Source organism: Schistocerca nitens, chromosome 3 (genome assembly GCF_023898315.1).
Source record: "Schistocerca nitens isolate TAMUIC-IGC-003100 chromosome 3, iqSchNite1.1, whole genome shotgun sequence".
In the NCBI taxonomy this organism is placed as follows: Eukaryota; Metazoa; Arthropoda; class Insecta; order Orthoptera; family Acrididae; genus Schistocerca; species Schistocerca nitens.
In genome coordinates, this window is record NC_064616.1 from 807,420,957 (window position 1) to 807,448,168 (window position 27,212).

The 27,212-nt window shown below is 45.5% G+C and overlaps 1 protein-coding gene across 1 annotated transcript in view; it reads left to right on the plus strand.

The window, feature by feature from the left end:
- Nucleotides 1-27,212, plus strand: part of LOC126248836 (uncharacterized) — a 535,548-nt gene that overhangs the window by 145,905 nt on the left and 362,431 nt on the right. The window contains exons 2-3 of the mRNA XM_049950252.1: nucleotides 6,977-7,049; nucleotides 18,902-19,060. Of these exons, the coding sequence (XP_049806209.1) occupies nucleotides 6,977-7,049; nucleotides 18,902-19,060 (232 nt within the window). The remainder of the gene's footprint in view (nucleotides 1-6,976; nucleotides 7,050-18,901; nucleotides 19,061-27,212) is intronic.

Below are 27,212 nucleotides of genomic sequence, written 5' to 3' on the forward strand. Positions count from 1 at the left end.
TTTTAATTGTAACACGACGTCCTGTGGCTGTACTAAAAGCATTATTCAACATGGTGGCGTTGCTGTCAGGGTTCCTCCGAGCCACAGTCCGTAGGCAGCGGTCATTCACTGCAGAAGTAGCCCTTGGGCGACCTGAGCCAGGCATGTCATCAAGAGTTCCTGTCTCTCTGTATCTCCTCCATGTCTGAACAACATCGCTTTGGTTCACTCCGAGACGCCTGGACACTTCCCCTGTTGAGAGCCCTTCCTGGCACAAAGTAACAATGCGGACGCTATCGAACCGCGGTATTGGCCGTCTAGGCATCGTTGAACTACAGACAACACGAGCCGTGTACCTCCTTCGTGGTGGAATGACTGGATCTAATCGGCTGTCGGACCCCCTCTGTCTAATAGGCGCTGCTCATGCATGGTTGTTTACATCTTTGGACGGGTTTAGTGACGTCCTGAACAGTCAAAGGGACTGTGTCTTTGATTCAACATCCATAGTCAACGTCTGTCTTCAGGATTTATGGGAACCGGGATGATGCAAAACTTTTTTGATGTGTGTAGTTGATGGTGACTTTACCCTACCGAGTATAGACGAAGACGTGTACGGATTCATCACAGATAGACGGTCTTGTGAAGTACTTTCGAATACGTTTTCCGAAATCTGTCTTGAGCAGCTAGTTCGACAGCCCACGTGCAATGGAAGTATCATGGACCTTGTAGCTACAAACAGCCGGACCTTATCGATGGTGCCATTATAGAGACAGGGATTAGTGATCATGATGTCACCATAGCGACTATGGTTAGAAAAGTTAATAAAAATGTCAAGAGGGCTAGGAGAGTGTTTCTGCTAGAAAGAGCAGATAAGCAGTTGTTAGCGTCTCACTTAGGCAATGAACTGAAACCATTTAGTTCCAAAATGATGGACATAGAGGAATTATGAGAAAAGTTTAAACAGATTGTAAATCTTGTTCTGGATAAGTATGTGATTAGTAAATGGAGGAAGCACGGAAAAGACACACCGTGGTTTAATAACGAAATTCGGAAAATGCTGAGAAAGCAAAGGTTGTTGCACTCTCGGTTCAAAGAGGACGCGCAAATGACAACAGGCAAAGAATAGTTGAGATCCGTGATCCTGTGAAAAGATATATGGGCAAAGCATACAAGCACCGTCATATCTTGGCTAAAGATCTGGCGGAGAACCCGAAGAAATTATAGTCCTGTGTAAAATCGCTAAGCGGGTCTAAGGCTTCCATTCAATCACTCATTGATCAGTCTGGTTTGGCAAAAGAAGATAACAAAAGGAAGGCCGAAGTTTTAAATGCCACGTTTAAGAAATCGGTCACGCAGGAAAATCGTAGAAACGGACCGTCGTTTGACCTCCGCACTGAGTCCCGTATGGATGACATAGTAATAAGCATCCCTGGCGTAGAGGAAAAACTGAAAGAGTTGAAAACAAGTAATTCACCACGTCTGGATGGAATCCCAATTCGGTTTTACAAAGAGTACACTGCGTCGTTGGCCCCGTACTTAATTTGCATTTACCGCGAATGTCTCGACCAGCGCAAAGTGCCAAGTGAGTGGAAAAAACCGCAGGTGACTTCTGTATATAAGAAGGATAAAAGAACGAACCCGCAGAATTACTGACCAATATCCTTAACATCGGTGTGCTGCAGAATTCTAGAGCATATTCTGAGTTGGAATATAATAAATTTTCTAGAGGCCGGAAAGCTCATGTCCACGGATCAGCACAGCTTTAGAAAGCATCGCTCGTGCGAAACCCAACTTCCTCTTTTCTCATATGATATACTGCGAATCATCGATGAAGGGCAACAGGCTGATTCCATATTCCTAGATTCCCGAAAAACATTCGACATGGTACTCCACTGCAGACTGTTAACGAAGGTACGTGCATACGGAAAAGACACCCAGATATGTGACTGGCTCGAAGACTTCTTAAGTAACAGGACCCAGTATGTCGCCCTCGACGGCGAGTGTTCGTCAGAGACAGGGGTAACATCAGGAGTGATCCAGGGAAGTGTGATAGGACCGTTGCTATTTTCTATATACATAAATGATTTGGAAGACAGGGTGGGCAGCAATCTGCGGTTGTTTGCTGATGGTACTGTGGTAGACAGGAAGGTGCCGAGGATAAGTGACTGTAGGTTGATAAAAGATGACCTAGACAAAATTTCTAGTTGGTGTGATGAATGACAGCTTGCTCTTAATGTAGAAAAATGTAAGTTAATGTGAATGAGTAGGAAAAACAAATCCGTAATTTTCGGATATAACATTAGTAGTGTCCTGCTTAAAACAGTGACATCGTTTAAAAATCTGGGCGTAACATTGCGAAGCGATATGAAATGGTATGAGCATGTGAGGATTGTGGTAGGGAAGGCGTATGGTCCACATCGGTTTATTGGGAGAATTTTAGGGGAGTGTGGTTCACGGGTAAAGGAGACCGCATACAGGACACGAGTGCGACCTATTCTTGATTACTGCTCCAGTGTTTAGGATTCGCACCAGGGCAAATTGAAAGAAGACACCGAAGAAATTCACAGACGAACTACTAGATTTGTTACCGGTAGGTTCGGTCAGCAAGCAAGTGTTACGGATATGCTTCGGGAGCTCATGTGGGAATCCCTAATGGAAGAACACATTCATTTAGAAGAACACTACTGAGAAAATTTAGAGAGCCAGCATTTGAAGCTGACTGAAGAACGATCCTACTGCCACCAACATACATTTCGCATAGGGTCCACGAAGATAAGACACGAGAAATTAGAACTCATACAGAGGCATACAGACAGTCGTTTCTCCCTCGCTCTATCTGCGAGTGGAACAGGAAAGGAAACGACTAATAGTGGTACAGGGTACCCTCCGCCACGCACCGTACGGTGGTTTGCTGAGTATGTATATAGATATAGGTTTAGATAACATTTTCTTGGGGAACGCCAGATATTACTTCAGTTTTATTAGTCTATGCCGTGAGTTTATAAAATAATATGACCGGTTTCGATTGTGCTCACAATCATCTTCAGATCATGAAATTTCGTTACAGAAAATAAGACATCACATATTTCACAATCAAGTACTGCGTTATTAAAATATCATAAGGTTTGTTAGCATGTGAGATGCACCTACCTTCCTTGAATGTAACCTCTCCAATGGCGCCTCTAGTTCGTCGGCTGCTAGGAATGAGAAGATGTGCTTGGCCACGTGTTGGATGTACCCCACACTGGCTCGGATGTCGACATAAAAGGGTCTTTGTGGACTTCGTGGAGGAAGTTATTTTCTGTTAAGGGATTGTACCGTATTCTTTAATGGATTGGCGTAGTGTATTACCTTTCACGTATTGACTGCTTTTCTTAAGTGGTTGATATGACAGGCTTCATGGTAACCACTGGATTATGAGATAGATTTACTTCCTTCTCGTGATTTTACTCCAAATACAGCACTGCCACTGGTCGCTTGTAGCGGCCTGATGCCTCATTCCGATGATCGAGGTGGCCTATTATCTCTCTACTTGTCTGATCTCTATTTCGTCGTCGACGGCTTGATGTATACGTGTAGCAGTCCGGCAAGTTTACTGGCAGGTCGACTACGCATCGCAGTGTCTGGTTCTGAAGCCGTTGCAGTTTCTCAATGTGAGTCTCTATTGTTTGTCTGAACCTTAGCAAGCGATCAAATATCATCGCGTAGTACTTGGCTGTCGTTGTTCATTGGACTAGAGTATTCAATAGTCGCCACATGGTCGGGGGCGCCTTGCCACGGTTCGTACGGTTAGAGTCCTCCCTCGGGCATGGGTGTTTGTGTTGTCCTAAGCGTAAGTTAGTTTAAGTTAGATTAAGTAGTGCGTAAGCCTAGGGACCGATGACCTCAGCAGTTTGGTCTCATAGGAACTTACCACAAATTTCCAAAAATTTCCAAATATTCAGTAATCATATGCTTCTAATTTCTGGAGGTCGTCTCTCTGTGAATAGGAGCGACTGACTTTCGTTTCTTTTCCCTTCGACTTGCCAGTTAGTTACCCACTTTATGAGATCACGGCAAGCATCCAGAATCCGGTGTTAAATTTCACCTGGTGTTCAGCTCTGCACAGTAGTACGGTGTGATTTACAGTTTACAAATATACAGTCTTTGGTACAGATTGATTCTCCAGCATCTTTATGTACGCATCTTTATGTCCTCCATAACTAGAAGAAAAACGTACTGGAAACTAATGCGCGCCCTGAATATCACTGAGTTTCGCTGTCATTCACCCTCCACGAATAGTTTTTTTTTTTAATTTTAAGGCGCACATTCAGTTGTAAAAGCGATTCGTCCAGTTAGTCAACGCATTTACAATCTTCCAGAAGCTATTTTACTTGTACTCTCACTGGAATCGCGCAGGTTTGTGAAGAAAAGAGGGTAAGGTGTCTACCGTATCTTTCTCTTCCCCTATGTCTATGCTGTGCCGTTCGCTGTGGAACTTACGTTCAGAAATGAACTGGAACGAATGGCATTGACGGACGGAAATTACTTCCAACAACAAAACGGTTTCTAGAAGTAAAGCGCGAAACACAATGACGATTCGTTTTCGTCAGTAATCTTTCCTCAACAATTTCGATTAAAAATTTTCTGTAGGTTTTCATTCACTTCAAGTAGGACTGAATGATTTTTAGAAACTCAGTAAAGTATGTCCATCTGCTTCTTTAGGGGCCAGACTACAAAGCCAAACATCTAAGGTTCAATCAACGATCCGTTCTAAAGTTTCTTCTGGCAGGTAGATGGCTTTCACCTCAGGCAGTACGTTGTGTATGTGAAAAATTCATGACTCTGCGTGATTAGAATGCCATGTTCAACACTAGGACCCCTAGAACCGGATGGGTGAGTAGTTTCACAAACTGGTGCAATACAAGGAGACAACACGTCCGATAAGATCATGGGTAGCAAAGATCTGTTGCGTTGAAACTTACACTGATGACCGATTTACTGTTTGTTAACATATGCAGCGAATAAGACACTTGATGCAAGACATAAGCTCAACTTATTCCATGAATATTTTCGCATTCTTCGTAGATTTAGTTTATTGTTCCCGTTCTACCACACGGATGCGCAGACGCACATTATACTGCTGAAACGAACCTACTTGCCAAGAACAGCAATTTAAGGTCCGAATACCGGCAGCCTGAACTGCAAAGGAGCAACACAATCCAGTTAAGTGCTATGAAGGTGGAATGCCGAACAAAACGTAATAAACCTGTGAGCGCAAATAATATTTATACCTTTGTAGGGCAAATCCTGGAACACATTAGGCGTTGTAACAATCTGACCTGAAGCAAGTCAAGAGTGAAATTTAATCACTTGCCTATTACTCGCAGAAAATTATGTGAAATTGAGAAATAGAAATATTATTCATTTTCGTAAACAGTATTAGTAGGAATGTGTTTTGTTATGGTTTCGTTCTTTTCCACGAAACACTACGGATCAAAGTTATGGTTGCTTCATGTAATCCTGGAAACAAATTTATATACCACATCTTTTCACTTCTTAGTATAACATCTGTGCGACTGTACATTACATAACATTTATTATCTGCGTCATCGTTTGATCATTGCTCGAATGCTATGTCGAAAATATGTTACACGAGAATTTTTGGTGGAAAAAAGCGCAGACTGTCAGTATCCGCACACAAAAATCCTTCAGCTGTTTTCCGGATTGAAAATGATATTTCTACAGAGTGCGGCCCTTAAATCCGGACAAATGAATTTTTTAAAGCAAATTTATTAAAACAAAATACAATGAAAGTGAAAATCCTTATACATATAAGTGGTGGTATCTTTCAAGAGCAACATTACTCGATGTAACTCCATTCAGCCGCAATGACCGCCTCCAATATTGTCCTGAAGCGATCGCACGCACTCTTTAAAACAGTGCTGTCCATATTCGCGAATGCTGATTTTATAGCGGTGCGTAGAGATACATTAGGGTGCCTCGTCTTATTGGTAACTCTTTCGACTACGCTCTAAACATAGTTGTCGAGGGGGATCAAATGCGGGCTATTCAGGGATCACAACTCCTTTGACCAGAACATGTTAACGTTATCCGAGAGACAGTTTTGGACTAAACGGCTCGTATAAGGTCTTCCTCTGCCATCTGACGCATTGTTTAATCGCTGACATTCAATACTGGCGCCAATTTCCTCAGCGATTGACCCGGGTCCTCCGAAATCAGCAACTGAGCCTTTTCGATAACTGCCGCAGTTCGTGACACGCGTTTCCTCGAATGAGGTTTCCTCGCCATGTTAGCAGAACCTCCCCCAGATTTCTCCGAAGCATTATACTTGGCCACAGCATCGTAAACGGTTGATCTCGGGTACCCGAAGAATCGAACTATTTCAGTGGGCGAACGCCCAGCGCGAAGGCATTCGATAATTGCGGCTCTTCCGTTGTACTCCGCACTTGTCCGTTAACATCTCGGCCATTTTGAGGTTCTGACTGTTTACGAGATGCCTATGGCTTTCAAGAACGACCTTCGCGACCGCCGGCGGAACTGCGATATGGCGGGAAATTCAAATTGAAATTTGTCCGGATTTAAGCGCCGCGCCGGCCGGGGTGGCCGAGCGGTTCTAGGCGCTACAGTCTGGAGCCACGCGGCCGCTACGTCGCAGGTTCGAAATCTGCCTCGGGCACGGATGTGTGTGATGTCCTTAGGTTAGTTAGGTTTGAGTAGTTCTAATTTCTAGGGGACTGATGAACTCAGCTGTTAAGTCCCATAGTGCTCAGAGCCATTTGAACCATTTAAGCGCCGCACCCTGTATGTCTAACAAGAAAATAAAATCTTTAAACGCATGGGTAAGTTAATATCTATTGTCTTGGTAACTGTATTTGTTGTTTGTTGATTACTTAATGCTAACGCCTGCCAAGATTATTACAATGGACGTCTTTCTTCCATTTCCTTTTCGTTTTATTTTCTCCATGACGGTTAATATGTTGCATTGCTCTTCCAGGTTCCAGACTGTGGCTCCAGATCCCTGCTACCTCACGTACTACTATTCGCAACTGGAGTAAGCATTGCTTATGGTAAGTATATTTTTCAATGAATTACAATCATAACTGATTTATAATACGTGAGGTATTGTGATAGGTCAGAACAGAGATTTTAACAGATACAGCTTTTTCCAGTTACTACATCAGTTTTTCATATAACTAAAAACTTTCGTATAAAGACGATTTGACAAGGTTAGATATTGAAAAGGGTCAGTAGACTCTGTTTCAGAAGCGTTAATTGCGTCTGGTTCTTTAGCACGCTGGTAGTTCTAGTTCACCTGCTACTTCACACAGTCACAGCAACTCTGGAAAAGAGAAGAGCAACGGTGTTTATCTATTTCCCCTCAAACAATTCGTTTTGTTTCCCTCCATACTTCATGTGAGTGGGTGAGTACGAGAACGGGAGTACAGTATGTTGAAGTTGCCTCCAGTGTGTCCAGCGCGGAATCGTAGTGCCAACTTGACTTGTAGATAGGTAGAGGTGAAATCAGAGAGGTTTGGTCAGTGATACGGGGTGGAAGTCTGTTTGTGGATGCTACAGTTGCATGGCTGGTAACAGGAAGGGGGCGGGGTGGACGCTCTCGAAAAAGGGAAGCGAACCTTTACATTCTTCTATTCGGGCTCGCAAATATTGAACGCTTCCTTGTAGCGTCCCTCTGGTATCGAGGACAAAGGTATTCACTTAACTTAGTTTCCACTGAGATTACAATTAATTGTTTTCATTTCTTTGCTGAAGTTAGACAAATTTTCTGCAGTCCCTTATCATTCTTAATTTTCTTGCGTAAATTCGCATTCTGAATGTAACTTTGCGTGATTCACTTTGTGTCATTAGGGAAACCAGCAAAGCTAAGCTCTCTCGGATATAATGTTAAAGTATTATGAGCATCTCTATTTGCTGTGTGTTTCTGACTTTTTGTTATTTGCGTGCTGAGTTCGAAATGTTGCATTTTCACGGACAGTCCAAACTCTGGCTTTCAGCTGGCATTGTTTATGTGACAGAACTCAAAACCCTGAATGTAACGAATACTTAAATGCTTCGCCATGTCCCTGAAAAGGTTAAAGGAATGCACCTCTGGTGCCTGATGATTCGCAAACCCGCCATACAGCAGTGTCATGCGGGTTGCCGGCGCGCCAGGCGCCTGTAGCTGTTAGTGTTCGACGTCACTGCGCCTTCCGCTGCACTATGGAGAGCACTACGATCCACTGGACAGAGACGGCTCTATTTCCCATTCGCGGAGCCACGTGACGCAGGCCATTTCCTGGTATCCCTACGCTGGGTGGCCTGTATAGGACTGCCGCCTGCAACCCTCCAGCAGAGCGTGGCGCCTAGTCTACCGCCGAGTAAACGGCGAGTCACCGATACAGCAGTACCGCACGAAGACAACGCCAGTGCACCACCGATCGTGACCACAACGGACTACTTTCTTGGAGAGTAATCGATCGTGACAGTCTGTGTGCGTCCTCTTGCATCTTCACAGAACTGTATTCACAGAGTGACAGTTATTCTTATCAGATCAGGACGATCTCTTGTGATCTTAGTAGAGATTCAGTTTCTGTTGTTCGTGTTTTCTTGTTGCTCCCCTAGAGAAATAAAGTCTGTAGTTCAAGGCTACCTGGGAACTGTCTTCTTTGTGTCTGCACCATCCCACAATGGGACTCTTCAGTTGACTTCTCTTCCCTTCGGAGGGAGATGACGAAGCCATCTCGAGGCGTAGACGGTGGTCGCAGTGGAGGTGACAGCCAAGGACATAGTACTTACACCAGTATGATAAAATACAACAGTTGTACTGGCAGTAAACAGTTTTTTTTTTTTTTGGCGAACATCCACCTGTTAAGATAACACGGCCTACATAGAAGTTCCAGTGTTAATAAAAGGCCTATTCATCATCGTTGTTCGAGTTACAATTTATGAAGGCTTTAGACCCATTCTCGATTTCTTTTTGATTGATTATATTGTTTCAAACAGTAAATACAAAGGCAGTTTTCATCATCTTCATCAGACTTCTGCAAGTTATAAGAGAAAGGAGGAAGAACTAGTTGAGACGAGAGTGCCTGCTAGCAGACGCTCTGGAAGGACTGGTTTGTGAGAGGAGACTGAGAGGGAGGAGGAGGTATGAGATGATAGACGACATAAAGGGAAGCGGAAATTACGTGCACCTGAAGAGGATGGCAGAAAGCATGGAGAGCTTCCGTGTGAAAAACCACTTTTGGGCAGAATACTCATGTTGGCATCAGAAGTAGGCCTACCCACACTTTTCCTTCTTCTTGTTTTTAGCAATTTCTTGCCCGGATAGCTCGTTGCCCTCATAGAATTAATTCTTTCCCTTGAGAGTCATTAGGCTCAAATAGATTTTCAAAGCAATTTCAGTCTTTTATTCTCCTGTGACTTCATTTTTTTTTTTTTAGATTGAGTTTCTAATTGCTGTTGCTGCCTTGACTGGGGCATCAGTTATGATTGCAATGCAAAATAATGCGTAAACGTGACCCAGCACCATGTCTGAATTAGTTTCGAAACTGCAGTATTAACTTTCAGCCTAACAAATTGTAAAGTAGAATAATCTCCTGTAAACGAACATATATTTATCTGTGATACTGCAGTACCTGTTTTGTTAAGAACGATGTAAGGTTACTTCAGACTTGTATACATGTCCGAAGAAGCAGGCACTCTGGCGACTACAGCCCTTCTGAAATACGTGAAATCTATCCACAGTTGCGAATACGAATAGACATCAGCTGTGTGAGGAAATGATGACAATGAAAATGGCGTCTGTTCTTTCGGACAGCTGTTTAATTCTGCACCCTTATATGAATATGAATCTAAAGAAAGCAACGGCTGCTAGTGGTCACTGAAATAAATCGATCGGGAAAGTAGAAAATATGTGCCGGACTGGGACTCTAACCCAGATTTACCACTTCTGATGAGCCGTTGCGTTAACCACGTCGGCTATCCGGATATTGTCACAGACCGATGCAAATTTCCAACTTATTCTCACACTATTGACGTAGTGTTCCCGCTCATTAAGCCTCTATAGCAATTAGCCGTTTGTATCAGAGCTTCATTCAGCAGATTTAATATTCACAGTCAGCTAGTTCAACCCGTCAAACGTTTTGGCGTAAGTGTTGGTATTCATTCTTGCTTTACCGGGGAGCTTTCTTCAAACCACTTACCATTTTCGCAGTCACTGCTGTATCAGTGATATAGTTCAATACTGTGGTTTCATGTGTCCAACCACCTGTACAAAGGCTGTATACTGAGGTGACAAAGTCATGGGATAGCAATAAGCACAGATAAATATGGCTGTAATATCGCATACACAAGATATAACAGAGCAGTGCATTGGCGAAACTGTCGTCTGTGCTCAGCTGATTCATGTGAAAAGGTCACCAACGTGATTATGGCCGCACGACGGCAATTAACAGACTTTGAACGCGGAATGGTAATTGGAGCTAGACGCATGGGGCACTCCATTTCGGAAATCGTTAAGGAATTCCACATCCAGAGATGCACAGTGTCAAGAGTATGCCGAGAATATCAAATTTTAGGCATCACCTCTCACCACATGCAACGCAGTGGCCAAAGGCAGCGGCTTTTGCGTAGAGTTCTCACTACTAACAGAGAAACAACACTGCGTGAAATAACCGCAGAAATCAAAGTGGGACGTACGACGAACGTATCCGTTAGGACAGTGCGGCGAAATTTGGCGTTAATGGGCTGTGGCAGCAGACGACCGACACGAATACCTTTGCTAACAGCACGATATCGCCTGCAGCGCCTCTCTTGGTCTCGTCACCATATCGGTTGGACCCTAGACGTCTGTAAATCCTTGGCCTAGTCAGATGAGTTCCGACTTCAGTTGGTAAGAACTGATAGAAAGGTTCGAGTGTGACGCAGACCCCACGAAACCACGGACCCAAGTTGTCTACAAGGCACTGTGCAAGCTGATGGTGGCTTCATAATGGTGGGGGCTGTGTTTACATGGAATGGACTGGGTCCTATTATCCAAATGAACAGATCTCTGACTGTAACTGGTTATATTCGGCTACTTGGAGACCATTTGCAGCCATCCATGGACTTCATGTTCCCAAACAACGACGGAAATTTTATGGAAGACAATGCGCCATGTCACCAGGCCACAGTGGTTCGCGAGTGGTTTGAAGAACATCCTAGTGAATTCGAGCGAATGATTTGGCCACCCAGATCGCTCGACGTAAAATCCATGGAACATTTATGGGACATAATCATGTGACCTGCCAGGGTAGCCGAGAGCGCTAACGCGCTGCTTCCTAGACTCGGGTAGCTGCGCCGGCCCCAGATCGCATCCACCCGGCGGATTAACGACAGCCGGCCAGCCTTGATGTGGTTTTTAGGCGGTTTTCCACATCCTGCTATGTGAATACCGGGCTGGTCCCCACGTTCCGCCTCAGTTACACGGCTCGCAGACGTCTGAACACATTTGCAGTATTCCTTGGATTACACTGGACGCAGCTGGGGTACACTAATTCCTTCCTGGGGGGTATGGGGTGACGACAGGAAGGGCATCTGGCCACCTCTTAACATTAACATTCCACGTCCGATTAACCAGCAGACCCCGCAAGTCGGGATAAATACTTGCAAAGAGAGATTTATGGGACATAATCGAGTGGTCAGTTCGTGCACAAAATCCTGTAACGCCAACACTTTCGCAATTACGGACGGCTGTAGAGGCAGTAGGGCTCAGCATTTCTGCAGGGACTTTCCAACGACTTATTTAATCCATGCCACGTCTAGTTGCTGCACTACGCTGGGAAAAAAGTGGTATCCCGTAACTTTTGTCATCTCAGTATGCAACGGCTTTGACTGCTCACCACCACACCCGTCGTCATACCATCCTCACATAACCGAACACGTTAACACGCCGCTTGTGGGATTAGAGAAGGCGAACTTGTCCCTGATCGAATTCGCCTCGCGTTTTAACGACAAGGGCTGGTGAGCCAGCCAGTCTACTTTTTAGGCTCTTTCCAACATCTACACAGATACGTTTTAGACTGATACTTACATCCCGCCTAAGATACACGCTACACGAACATTTAGAATACGCTCTCACACCTGAACACGAGATTTTCTCTAGACGTAGACAGATGGTGTACAAAAATTGCGTCCCAGGGGGAGTGGTGTCGTCAGGAAGGGCATCCGACCACCAACTGTCACTAACGTTGCCAAAACCTATAAAAATGGTTCAAATGGCTCTGAGCACTTTGGGACTTAACGTCTGAGGTCATCAGTCCCCTAGAACTTAGAACTACTTAAACCTAACTAACCTAAGGATATCACACACATCCCTGCCCGAGACAGGATTCGAACTTGCGACCGTAGCGGTCGCGCGGTTCCAGACTGTAGCGCCTAGGACCTATAAAACCCATATAAAAATACTAACCCCGTAGAGAAACTGGAAAAGACAAGGAATAAGGAAAAGAAGAAGAAGTGTATAAAGGCTGTAGTTTCCCCTTACTTTGGGCAGTTCGCAGTACGAACATAGCGAGCCCATATTGGCTAATGTTACAAGGCCTGATGAATCTGTCATCTTGGCTGTTACCCCTGCAGCTACTACACTGAAGCACCAGAGAAAGAGGTATAGGCATGCGTATTCAAGTACAGAGATATGTAAAAAGGCAGAATACAGCGATGCAGTCGGCAACGTCTACATAAGACAACAAGTGTCTGGCGCAGTTGTTAGATCGGTTACTGCTGCTACAATGACAGGTTATCAAGATTTAACTGAGCACAAATGGCTCTGAGCACTATGGGACTTAACATCTGAGGCCATCAGTCCCCTAGAACTTGGAACTACTTAAACCTAAGTAACCGAAGGACATCACACACATCCCTGCCCGAGGCAGAATTCGAACCTACGACCGTAGTGGTCGCGCGGTTCCAGACTGAAGGCCTAGAGCCGCTCGGCCACACCGGCCGGCGAAGCGATGAAGTGGGGATTTTCCCGTACGACCATTTCACGAGTGTACCGTGAATGTCAGGAATCCTGTAAAACATCGAATCTCCGACATCGCTGCGGCCGGAAAAAGATCCTGCAAGAACGGCACCAACGACGACTGAAGATAATCGTCCAGCGTGACAGAAGTGCAACCCTTCCGAAAATTGCTGCAGATTTCAATGCAGAGTCATCAACAAGCGTGCGAACCATTCAACGAAACATCATCGTTATGGGCTTTTGGAGCCGAAGGGCCACTCGTGTACCCTTGATGACTGCACGACAGAAAGATTTACGCCTTGCCTAGGCCCGTCAACACCGACACCGACTGTTGATGACTGGAAACATGTTGCCTGGTGGGACGAGTCTCGCTTCGAATTGTATCGAACGGATGGACGTGTACAGGTATGGAGACAGCCTCATGAATCCATGGACCCTGCATGTCAGCAGAGGACTGTTCCAGCTGGTGGAGGCTCCGTAATGGTGTGAGGCATATGCAGTTGGAGTGATATGGGAGCCCTACGTATAGATACGTAAGCATCGTGTCCGATCACCTACATTCATTCATGTCCATTGTGCATTTTGACAGACTTGGGCTATTCCAGCAGGACAATGTGACACTCCACTCGTCTGGAATTGCTGCAGAGTGCCTCCAGGAACACTCTTCTGCAGGCTGTTCCAGCTCGTCGGCTCCGTTGTGAGCCGCGGAGTGCTCCCTGCTCCAGGGAGCCGTGTCGCTCGCTGTGACCATTCGAGTGGGCCGGCACGCCGGCACGTGGTACGGCTGAGGCAGGAGGCAAGGCAAGCGTTTTCATGTGCCAGCTGCGTCTTACAAGATCGATAACCCCATACTCTTAGCTGCTAAGACGTGGTGACATGCTACACCAGGAAATACGATGTTCAGGAAATACACTCCTGGAAATTGAAATAAGAACACCGTGAATTCATTGTCCCAGGAAGGGGAAACTTTATTGACACAATCCTGGGGTCAGATACATCACATGATCACACTGACAGAACCACAGGCACATAGACACAGGCAACAGAGCATGCACAATGTCGGCACTAGTACAGTGTATATCCACCTTTCGCAGCAATGCAGGCTGCTATTATCCCATGGAGACGATCGTAGAGATGCTGGATGTAGTCCTGTGGAACGGCTTGCCATGCCATTTCCACCTGGCGCCTCAGTTGGACCAGCGTTCGTGCTGGACGTGCAGACCGCGTGAGACGACGCTTCATCCAGTCCCAAACATGCTCAATGGGGGACAGATCCGGAGATCTTGCTGGCCAGGGTAGTTGACTTACACCTTCTAGAGCACGTTGGGTGGCACGGGATACATGCGGACGTGCATTGTCCTGTTGGAACAGCAAGTTCCCTTGCCGGTCTAGGAATGGTAGAACGATGGGTTCGATGACGGTTTGGATGTACCGTGCACTATTCAGTGTCCCCTCGACGATCACCAGTGGTGTACGGCCAGTGTAGGAGATCGCTCCCCACACCATGATGCCGGGTGTTGGCCCTGTGTGCCTCGGTCGTATGCAGTCCCGATTGTGGCGCTCACCTGCACGGCGCCAAACACGCATACGACCATCATTGGCACCAAGGCAGAAGCGACTCTCATCGCTGAAGACGACACGTCTCCATTCGTCCCTCCATTCACGCCTGTCGCGACACCACTGGAGGCGGGCTGCACGATGTTGGGGCGTGAGCGGAAGACGGCCTAACGGTGTGCGGGACCGTAGCCCAGCTTCATGGAGACGGTTGCGAACGGTCCTCGCCGATACCCCAGGAGCAACAGTGTCCCTAATTTGCTGGGAAGTGGCGGTGCGGTCCCCTACGGCACTGCGTAGGATCCTACGGTCTTGGCGTGCATCCGTGCGTCGCTGCGGTCCGGTCCCAGGTCGACGGGCACGTGCACCTTCCGCCGACCACTGGCGACAACATCGATGTACTGTGGAGACCTCACGCCCCACGTGTTGAGCAATTCGGCGGTACGTCCACCCGGCCTCCCGCATGCCCACTATACGCCCTCGCTCAAAGTCCGTCAACTGCACATACGGTTCACGTCCACGCTGTCGCGGCATGCTACCAGTGTTAAAGACTGCGATGAAGCTCCGTATGCCACGGCAAACTGGCTGACACTGACGGCGGCGGTGCACAAATGCTGCGCAGCTAGCGCCATTCGACGGCCAACACCGCGGTTCCTGGTGTGTCCGCTGTGCCGTGCGTGTGATCATTGCTTGTACAGCCCTCTCGCAGTGTCCGGAGCAAGTATGGTGGGTCTGACACACCGGTGTCAATGTGTTCTTTTTTCCATTTCCAGGAGTGTAAATAAGAAACAACTGTTTTACAAGAATTGCATACTAAATTTATTGGGTCTCTGTAGCTTGACATTTTCTTTTCATTACAAGATCGGAAGTATCAGGCATCAAAGTGTTCGCAGCGTTAATGCGGAGGATGGCCTTCATTGTTCCATCCTGAACAAACGATTGTTCCTCACTTTTTACTCTTTTCATTGCTGAGGAAAGCTGCTCGCAACAATACGTAGATCCAAACATGCGCATGATCTAAGCTGCATTGTTGTGAAGCTTGGGAAATGTTTTTTGCTGTAATGAACGATACCATCGTGACAAATCCAATGTGTTGTAGTACCTCTCTTTCAACAAAGTTGAATTTTGCAAATCAATCATCTCCAATCGAAGTGACGATGACAAGTCATCGGGGGAAACTGAAAAAGGAGTGCTGAACACCTTAAGTTCCATTTCCAAACTAGTGATGTCTCGGAATCGTGTTTCGAACGACGTAATGAGCTGCTTTAACTTTGCTTGGTAATCGCCGAAAGTAGTACCTTCAGGTAGTTTTAAAGAAGCAACACGATTGAAGTTCGTTAAATGTCCATTACTCATCTGCCTCTCAAATAAACGTAACTTTTCCATGAACGCTTTGATCTGGTCGTGCATGTCAACGATTAGCCGCCCTTTGCCCTGCAATGACAGATTTAAATTATTCAGAAGCATAGTTATGTCAGCTAGGAACGCCAGGTCTGATATCCATTTTATATCTTTCAGACAACGCATTTCTTCCCCTTTCATTTCGAGAAAAAGGGATATTTCCTCACGAATGCAAAGAAATTATCAAGAAATTTTCCCCGACTCAGACAACGAACTGTACTGTGGTAAGATATATCCCCATACTCCGCTTCCATATCTTTCAGGAATCCTTTGAACTGGCGATGATTCATACCGTGACGCCGCACAAAATTCACACAAAAAATGGTTCAAATGGCTCTGAGCACTATGGGACTCAACTGCTGAGGTCATTAGTCCCCTAGAACTTAGAACTAGTTAAACCTAACTAACCTAAGGACATCACAAACATCCATGCCCGAGGCAGGATTCGAACCTGCGACCGTAGCGGTCTTGCGGTTCCAGACTGCAGCGCCTTTAACCGCACGGCCACTTCGGCCGGCTAAAATTCACACACTTCACGATATATTTCATTACGCCACCTAGCTCTACTGTTCCAGCACACAGTGCCTCTTGGTGAATAAAACAATGAAGAGTCAAAATGTCTTTCCCGAATTCTTCCCTGAGTTTATTTTTCAAACGAGAAGCAAAACCTTGGTGACGCCCGACCATTTGTGGTGCGCCGTCTGTCGCTACAGAATGGAGCTTGTCCCACGGCAAATTCATATTGTCCACTGATTCACAAACAGCTTCAAAAATGTCATGTCCTGTTGCGATGTAATCGAGTGGTACCACATCCAAGAGTTCTTCAGTTACTTGCAGCTCCATGTCGACACCACGCACAAAAAGCTCTCCGCCTTTGACCGAGTTGTGTCTCTACATCCGCTGCCATGTCCAGGATTCGACGAGACATTGTTTGCTTTGACAGGCCTGCACCTTCCTTGTAAACAAACATTCTGCAACTGCTACCATGCACGATTTTACGAGTGGTCCCACCGAAAACGTCTTGCCACTCGTCGCAATGATGTGAGCCACCCTGTAGCTTGCTCGAATTGCAGATTCAGTAGTGGTTTCTCCGATTTCATTCACCTGAAAATTATAAGCGCATTACAGAACACGAACTATGTTGCATGTTTTGATACCCTCCGTATTACGAAACCGTTTTTAAACTTACGTCTCCTGGTATGTCGTTCTTAAGCCTGGCTACCAGTTCTCTGCATGCAACGCCTTCTACCTGATCGTAGTGCGCTGCGTAAAGACGTGTATAATGTCGTTGTATATTGTACCTCTTCGCAGATTTAAATACTTTTTGACGATACAAGACACTGCAGACGACCATCCCTCTCAATGAATAGAAAGGAATCCTCCAATAGAGGTACAGAGCTCCCGCGGCTAGTCATAGCTGTCATCGAACACGGATTATTGCGTCAGTTGCGGCTACACGCGGCCAGGGGGCAGTGAGTTTGTTTTCCCCCTCCACGCGGGCTCCGAGCTGCCGCAATGAGCGCTCCGGAACGCTCCGGCTCCCTGGAGCTCTGTTGGAACAGCCTGCTCTTCTGAGTTTCAATACTTCCACTCTCCACAAAACTCCCCAGACAAGAACTTTATTGAGCAAATCTGAGATTCCGTGCAACGTGCTGTTCAGAAGAGATCTCCACCCTCTCGGACTCTTACGAATTTATGGACAGCCCTGCAGGATTCATGGTTTCAGCTCCCTCTAGCACTACTTCAGACATTATTTGAGTCCATGCCACGTCGTGTTACGACGCTTCTGCGTGTTCGCGGGGCCCCAACACGATATTAGGCAGGTGTACCAGTTTCTTTGGCTCTTCAGTGTGAAATGGTTGCTGCTCGTCTTCTGTATCGCAGAAGCACGCAGGCCACTCAGTCGTGCCAAAGTCCCCGTATGGAGAGGGATGCCTATTTCTTTATTTCATTTAACTGTTATTTGTTGTAACGGACAGTGATAAAATCGTATTGAAATGAATAGTTCCAAAGTGCCCAGATATGGAAGTCTGGAACCAGTTTCAGCTAGCAGCTCTACGCTAGGACAGCGAGGCATCGACCTTAACTGAACAAGGGAGAATTGCCAGTGGGAAGAAATATAGTGGAAATTAGCGAGAAGGAGGAGCGTGGCATGTAAAAGAGGCATAGACAGGAATTGTAGATTTCAGTGATTACCAAGAAATTTAAATGGAGATGGGATGAGCATATTGCCAGAAAATCTCACGTAAAACTGCAGTTTCTCGTTGTCCAGCCGCGTGCGTCCCACTCGTATTTCGCGATTTACTCAAATTACAAAAAAGTTGTTTTCATTTCATGTGTCTCATGGACTGTTGAAATCTATCTAGTTGACAGTACTTCAACAGGAGCCGTGTTTATTGTCCTATTTGTAGGGTGAAGTCATCCAAATGTTGTCTCCGGGACATTTTGCAATGAAGAACGCCACCACACTGCACCGTAACTACTCGCTGATTGACACACTGTCTTTTCCCGTTCCTTCAACAGTCTCGTGTTGCGGGGACAGCCCTATTTGATGCTGTATCCATACTGACGTCATGCCGTGTGGCCATCTGACGTCCAACTTTCTATGCTCGACTGGGAGGTCCCTGGCAACATGCTCCCGTACTTCCATTAACTTCCACCCAGTAGTTAATATATTATGGTACTTTATCTATCTTGTCATTAAGTTTTGCAGAGCAGTGTATATACAAAACCTCGTCAAATGGTTCTATGATTTCATTGTTTGATTGTACAATTTCGATGTGTTTTACACAATATCTCTTAGTACTTACCAGGGTATTAAGTACTGAATAACTGATGTTGGTGGGAGATCGTACAAGTATTTTACCTGACAACCTGTACTCGTGACTTAACGTTGAGTATGCGCAGCAACTTGTAGCAGTATTTCAGTCCCTGCGCTACTGTAGATTTTTTGGCCACTTTCAGCTCAGTGTTTTGGCGGTACGGAGACGTACGAGAAGACGACGGGGGTGAAGTTCACGTACGGCGCTTCACAGGGCATCCTGACGCAGCCCGGAACGGGCATCACGCGCGACTGCACTGCCATCTGTCGGCAGACTCCCACCTGCGCTGCCTTCACCGTCGGTGAGTCCTGCCACGCAGTTAATGACTGTTTCATCATTCACGACTTCACATTTTGCAGTATGTAAATTTTGTTCTATGTATCACACCGAAATTAACGTCTCTACATAGAAATAACTCAACAGTATAAACTTAATCGAAGCACCAATTAACAGAATCACCTTAGCTTACGAAATATTGTAGTATAGTGTATTTTTTTCTCAGCCGAAAACAATGCAACGAATTCCAAACGTTACGTATGTATTATTTGAAGTCTCCTGAGTGAACGCGCCAAGTTTCCGTCACTTCCGACGGATAGCATAGCTGCAGGACAATTTCAAAATGGCGTCTCTAGGTGATGTACGTTACAAGCAACGTGCCGTCATTGAATTTCTCACTGCAGAGAAAGAAACTGTGGGGAATATTCACAAACGCTTGTGCAAAGTCTATGGAGCATCTGCTGTCGACAGAAGTACAGTTAGTCGCTGGGCACAGAGGGAGGTCATCAGTAGGCGGTTCGGCCGAGCTCCCCGATTTGGAGCGGTCACACCTGACATGTTGCAGTGAGCTGATGTTATCATCCGCGAGGACAGACGCATTACGACTCGGCAGCTGGTGCTGCATCTGTCAATCAGCAAAGGAAGTGTGAATGCAATTATCCGCACTCTGGGATATTAAAAAGTGTGTGCAAGATGGGTCCTGCGGTGTCTAACGGTGGATCACAAATCGCACGGAAAAAATATTTGTCTTGATATGCAGCAACGTTTTGAACCTGAGGGGGAGGCCTCCTTGTCCCATATTGTGACAGTTGATGAAACCTGGGTTCACCACTTTGAGCCCGAAACAAAACAACAGCCGATGGAATGGCGCCATTCCCACTCCTCACAGGAGAAAAAATTCAAAGCAACTGGTTCCGCCAGTAAGGTCATGATCACCGTATTCTGGGACTGTGAAGGTGTGATTCTCATTGATGTGATGTCAAGAGGCGGTATCATTAATTCAGAAGCATATGTTAACACAGTAACAAAACTCAAGACGCATTTTTGGCGACTTCGACGCCACAGCAACCCAGGAGATGTTTTGCTGCAACACGATAACGCTCGGCCCCACACAAGTCTGAGGACCGCTGAACACATCGCAAAACAGGGATGGACAGTGTTACCCCATCCACCCTACACCCCTCACCTAACCCCTTCGGACTTCCACTTGTTTGAGCCGTTAAAGGGTGCCATTCGTGGAAGACATTTTGAGGACGATGAGGAGGTGATTCACACAGTGAAGAACTGGCTCCGCCACCAGGACAAGGCTTGGTACCGACAGGACGTACACGCCCTAGTTTTGCACTGGAGGAAGACCATAGAATAGGGTGTGTAGATAAAACACAATTCTTTCGTGTCTGTAATTCTCATTATTTTCAATAAAGAATTGTTGAAGAAAAAATGTGGTGCATTGCTTTCTGGGTAACCCTTGTGCTATATTAAGCTTTGGAAAATTTCCAGAATCCTACTTTCCCTCAAACCGCACAAACCCCCTACTCATGTCTCTTCCTATCGCCACATCTGCCTCACCTCAGTGTTCAGCAAGGTCTTAGAATCCATCCTCTCCAACACATCTATCATCTCTGAACACATCCATCCTCTCCCAACACATCCATCAACACCTGAACCAACACCACCTTCTTTCAATTCAGTCCCAATTTCTCCTCTGATGACCTGCTCATGCACGTGCACATCTCCTATCCCACCAACTCAACTCCTGTAATTCAGTTATTTTCGTGTCCCTCGACCTATAAAAAGCCTACAACTGTATATGGCATTCTAGTCTCCTTTTCAGACTCCATAAATACGCACTTGCAATTAACTACGTCTGCCTTATTGCATTCTTCCTATCTAATCGCCCATCCCTTGTCACTATTAAGAATACCAATTCCCACACCCTCTCTCCCAATGCAGGAGTGCGCCGAGGTTCCGTCCGCTCACCTCTACTATATCTCCTCTACAGTGCTGGTATGCCAAAATCACCTCCACCAGTCCACCTCCTTCGTTATATTGATGACACCGCTTTCCTCGCCCTCTGCCTTACACTCCGGAAATGGCAACGATCCATCCAGTCCCATCTCAATCAGTTTACTTTTTGATGTAAGCAATGGCTCCTCAAGCTCAACCCTTCCAAAACCCAGACAATAATTATAGGATGAACCACCCACCACACTCTCCACCTCCATGACTGCTACTTTACCATTTACAACCGTCGTATCCTGTTAACTAACACATTAAAATATCTTGGAGTAACTCTGTACTAGCAACTCCTCACCTACTAACCATCCAACAGAAAGCCGACAATACACTACAACTACTAACAAGCCGAACTTGGGGACTACACATCTCCACTATTCTCCACACCTACAGAATCCTGATCTGACCCATCCCTTGTTATGCCAATGTTACATGGATATCTCCCCCACCAAAGTTCTATAAGTCCCTCCAGATCCTTGAAAGCCATGCACTCCGTCTCATTTTCTGCATCCGTTTACCTTCACCCACATGGATCCTCTACCATTTTATCAAATTTCCACCCATCCTCACCCACATCAAACACCTCTGCATCTCCTACACTGTCAATACACTAGAGCCGGCCGGAGTGACCGTGCAGTTCTAGGCGCTACAGTCTGGAACCGAGCGACCGCTACGGTCGCAGGTTCGAATCCTGCCTCGGGCATGGATGTGTGTGATGTCCTTAGGTTAGTTAGGTTTAATTAGTTCTAAGTTCTAGGCGACTGATGACCTCAGAAGTTAAGTCGCATAGTGCTCAGAGCCATTTGAAGCCAATACACTAGATTCCGATAACCCCATTGTCTCGTGTTTAATCAGCAACTCTGGTGTCCTGCCACACCTTCACAAACACATCCCTCCATCTTTAAAACTTCACACACTCCATATCCTATCTCAATGCAACTTTATCCAACTCCATCTCCCACACAACTATCTCTGCCCTGGTATTTATCCCTCCTATTAACTTCAACCATTCCTCATCTTTCCCAGTCCATATCAGAGCTCCTCTCTCCTTTTGCCTCTATACCCACCCTTATCCCTTTCTTCTTGTTTCACTCCCTTCCTACACACCATCACTCCCCCTCACCCTCTGTTCTTCCCAATGCCTGTATTCCCACTGTCTGCTTCACCTTCTACCTATCGTCTCCATAGTTTCCCCCCGTAACAGACTCCTATCTCTTTACCCATCCACCCCCAACCTCTATGGAACATATTCTCTCCTCGCAGAACACTTTTTCAACCAGTGAAGGTCCTTCAGATGTTAAGTGAAAGTGCAGTGCTACCTCATCCTAATGTGTTTTTAAATTGTATAATTATATTTTTCGTCCTCCCTGTCCATCATTAATCTTTTTAACTTAAAACGTAAACAGTACACACATTTCTATTTTTATATCATCTTTGTAATCTCGTTATGAATACTCTTGGCTGGAGAACGGATATTGTACTGCTGACAGCCCACCCCTCGCCCATATGGGGTGTGGGGGATGAAATAACAATAAAGAAAAAAATACGTTATACCATAAAGCATTCTAACAAATTATTATGTCATATAATGCTCGAAGATATGGTCAATATGACAGCTATTAAATTCACACTCAAATCCTGCTATATTTCATATTAGACACTTAAAAAACTATTACAACATGTTTAAAAATGTGTACCCATGTTTCTGACCTAATTCCTTATTCAACTAATGTTACCTTTATTACATATAAGTAGAGAACGTTTTTAGTTCCAGTATTATAATCATCATTTACAATATTTTTTGGGAAAATAAAATTCTGCTCATCAATGTAATTAAATTCGCAAAAATTCAACTAATGAAGTAAATGGTAATGACATCGACGAATACTCAAACAATTAACCACGTTTCATGCGACTTTCACTCCACAAGCTATGCTCAGTAGAATAATCAGAATTCTGTGGAAATCAAAGGAAAAATAACTGTGGCAAAGTTGAGCTACGCACAGAGAGTTTACCTACATATTGCGACGTTGGTTACTGCAGCGACACTGACTGAGTAAAGAATGGGGACGGCATTGTAAGCAGAGGCTCTTCCTTCATGGAGTTAGCAGCACGAAAGAAGGTAGACAATGCTGGTTTGGAAAAAGAGGATGCCACCTCCCACTTAAGACGTCATCCATTACGTCATTAATGAGTTATTGCATGTCGTCACGTCTCCCCTTCCACCCCTCTGACATAAGCCAATTCCACTATGCACAAAATGGCGGGAAATTCAAACATCGGCAGGAAATTCAAAACAGCCAAGGCCTTCTGTTCAGTCCTATGATGTCGCTGTGGAAGCAGGGGTGATGTCCTGAGCATAAATTGGTGGGAAATTAAAAAATCTAAGATGGTGCCTCGTCACGGTGGTGGAAGTAGCTCACTTGCGCTAAGTATAGAATCCTCTGGCATACTGGCACAGTCACTGTGACGCCAGAATCTAAGATAAATGGACAAATGGAAGTAACAAGTTTGCTGATCTAGTTAATTTGCTTTCCCCAAGGTATTATTCACTCTGACATGTGTAGCTATTTGTAGCACTCAGTTCACTTATAGAGTTCCAGGGTGCTCCCTTCCGTTGTCACCATTTAAACAGTTGTCAACCAAAGTTTAAATCTGGTGAGAAATTACGCATGTGTCATACAGCTTCATGTCATGAAAATTCAAAAATCGTAAGCTCTTTAACAACACAACTGGGGCCACATGTAGGGCTGAGCCATACGAGGGCAGCTGGTAAGACCCTCCTGTCCACTGCTGCTGCTACTGATACTACCTCACAGCAGATGCACGTGTCCAACACAACACCATCCGCGTGAGACACTACACATATAGAAATAATTCGGCAGCCTAACGAAAAGTAATGAATAATAACACCGATTTCCGCTACTATTATACAGTTTGCGATTGTGCTACAGTCAGAGCCCAATGCGACCTAAGTTAAAATAGCATGGGAAATTGGTAATGTAAGCATTATACCTTGCTTTAACCCATACTGAAATATTGTGGGAAATTAAAAATGACCTTTAACCCATACAAACGTTCTGGATGGGAAATTTAAAAATTAGAGGGTTGATGCATGCTCATCCCATTGACAGGATTTCTGAGGTGAAAGGTTAGGTACTACACATGCCAAATTCACCTCAAAAATTATTTGTAGGATGTATGCCAGCTATTAAACCATGCTGTAATATGCATTGTTCATAGTAAACCCCCAGTCCTTGCATGGGCTCGTCGTTCTTATATTCAGCCATGCATCAAACATGCAAGCTGGGACAGGCTGGGAGGAACCAAACAGGGCTGTCAATGGCCTGTGGTCTGTAAGTACGTAAAAATGGCGTCCATATAAGTACTGATGAAAGTGAATAACCATGTAAATAATAGCCAAAGCCTCTTTTTTTCAATTGGATATAATTCTGCTGTGCCTTATTCAGTGTCTTGGAAACAAAGTTAATCGGTCTGTTAGTAGAACCCATGCGGTGTGACAACATTGCACTGGCACCGTAAGAAGAGTTGCCCACAGCGAGAATGACAGGTTTGCAGGGGTCGAAGTGTACAAGGTATTGGTCACTTAACAGTGCATCCATTAAGCGCTGAAAAGCAGTCTGACAATCTCTGGACCAAACTTAAAGGGACACCCTTGCGGTGCAAATATTTCAATGGAGCCGCGAGCTAATCGCCATTTCTATTAAACTAATGTAATATGTCAACTTTCCCATAACTGGCTGCAGTTATGACACATCCGTGGGGTCAGGCAAGTCACGAATGACAGCCAAATGCGAGTGCGACAGATGAATCCTGTGCGCTTTAATCACATGACTCAGATAACTTACTCTGTTTCTGTGTTAAAAAAGAAACACTTGGAACGATTACACTTTAAACCTGCTTTTAATAACACTTTGAACTATGCATCCAGGTTCTGCAAATGTTCAGCTGGCGTATGGTCAGAGACGACTATGTCGTACAAGTAATTAGCACACGATGGTAATTGCGACGAAATTATTCCACCTGTGAAAAATAGATGGCGCTGATGCGCTACCGAACGGTAACCGCTGAAACTGAAACGGGCTCCGGTGGGTACAGATCACAAAAAGGCAGTTGCAGATCTGCCTTCGGTAAGTCAGTTTTTGAGAAAAAATTACCTTGCCCTAGTTTGCTTATTACATCTTCCAGGTGCCGTAAAGGAAAAGAATCAATCACAGTTTGTGGGTTAACAGTAGATTTAAAATCTGCACAAATTCTCAACCATCCGATGGCTTCGAAAGAAGAACCATAGGAGAGACTTCAGTTTAACTGCATCATAATCCTGCAACCCCTGCAGTTCAACTGATATCCGATCTCGGAAAGCAAGTGGGACAGGACGGGGATGAAGAAAATTTGGCTGTGTATTGTCTTCTAAACTTACATGGACCTCAAGTCGTTGTGCCTTGCCTAAACTACCTTCAAACAATGAACTTTTTTATCACACAAAACGTTGACAGAGGCAAGCAGCACAGCAGAATTTACTTGCAGCACTTTTCCATCAATTGCTAACCCAAACAAGTCAAAGCCTACACTATGTGATCAAAAGTATCCGGACACCTGGCTGAAAATGACTTACAAGTTCGTGGCGCCCACCATCGGTAATGCTGGAATTCAGTATGGTGATAGCCCACCCTTAGCCTTGATGACAGCTTCCACTCTCGCAGGCATACGTTCTATCAGGTTCTGGAAGGTTTCTTGGGGAGTGGCAGCCCATTCTGCACGGAGTGCTGCTCGGAGGAGAGGTATCGATGTCGGGCGGTGAGGCCTGGCACGAAGTTGGCGTTCCAAAACATCCCAAACGTGTGCTATAGGATTCAGTTCAGGACTTTGTGCAGGCCAGTCCATTACAGGGATCTTATTGTCGTGTAACCACTCCGCCACAGCCCGTGCGTTATGAACAGGTGCTCGATCATGTTGAAAGATGCGATCGCCATTCCCGAATTGATCTTCAACAGTGGGAAGCAAGAAGGTGCTTAAAACATCAATGTAGGCCTGTGCAGTGATAGTGCCACGCAAAACAACAAGGGGTGCAAGACCCCTCCATGAAAACACGACCACACCGTAACACCACCGCCTCCGAATAGTACTGTTGGCACTACACACGCTGGCAGATGACGTTCACCGGGCATTCGCCATACCCATACCCTGCCATCGGATCGCCACATTGTGTACCGTGGTTCGTCACTCCACACAACGTTTTTCCACTGTTCAGTCGTCCAATGTTTACGATTCTTACACCCAGCGAGTCGTCGTTTGGCATTTACCGGCGTAATGTGTGGCTTATGAGCAGCCGCTCGACCATGAAATCCAATTTTTCTCACCTCCCGCCAAACTGTCATAATACTGGCAGTGCTGCAGTTTGGAATTCCTGTGTGATGGTCTGGATAGCTGTCTGCCTATTACACATAACGACCCTCTTCAACTGTCGGCGGTCTCTGTCAGTTAACAGATGAGGTCGGCCAGTACTCTTTTGTGCTGCACGTGTCCCTTCACATTTCCACCTCACTATCACATCGAAAACAGTGGACCTGGGGGTGTTCAGGAGTGTGGAAATCTCGCATACAGACGTGTGGCACAAGTTACACCCAATCACCTGACCACGTTCGAAGTCCGTGAGATGCGCGAAGCGACCCATTCTGCTCTCTCACGATGTCTAATAACTACTGAGGTCGCTGATATGGAGTACGTGGCAGTAGGTGGCAGCACAATACACTTAATATGAAAAACGTATGTTTTTGGGGGTGTCCGGATACTTTTCATCACATAGTGTGTCCATACCAAAATTGTTTGTACAGTTACGTGTACACAAAACATGAAAAAACTGTCTTTTTAGAATAGGGAAGCTACACACACATAAAACAAGATTGTTCTGTCCATTGAAAGGTAACAGCGTGACAGTTAGCTGCTGTAGCCGAGGGCTACCTAATTGTTCACATGTGGTACGATTAAGCAGCTTAACAGTGGTTCACCTTTCCAAATGCAATTTCAAATTTTTATTCGTCACATGCAAATGTACAAACAATTTATTACACTGTCCGTTGATTACCAAAGAATGTTTGTCCTGCAATCAAAGTGAGCTAGGAACTTGTCTGTACTCACAG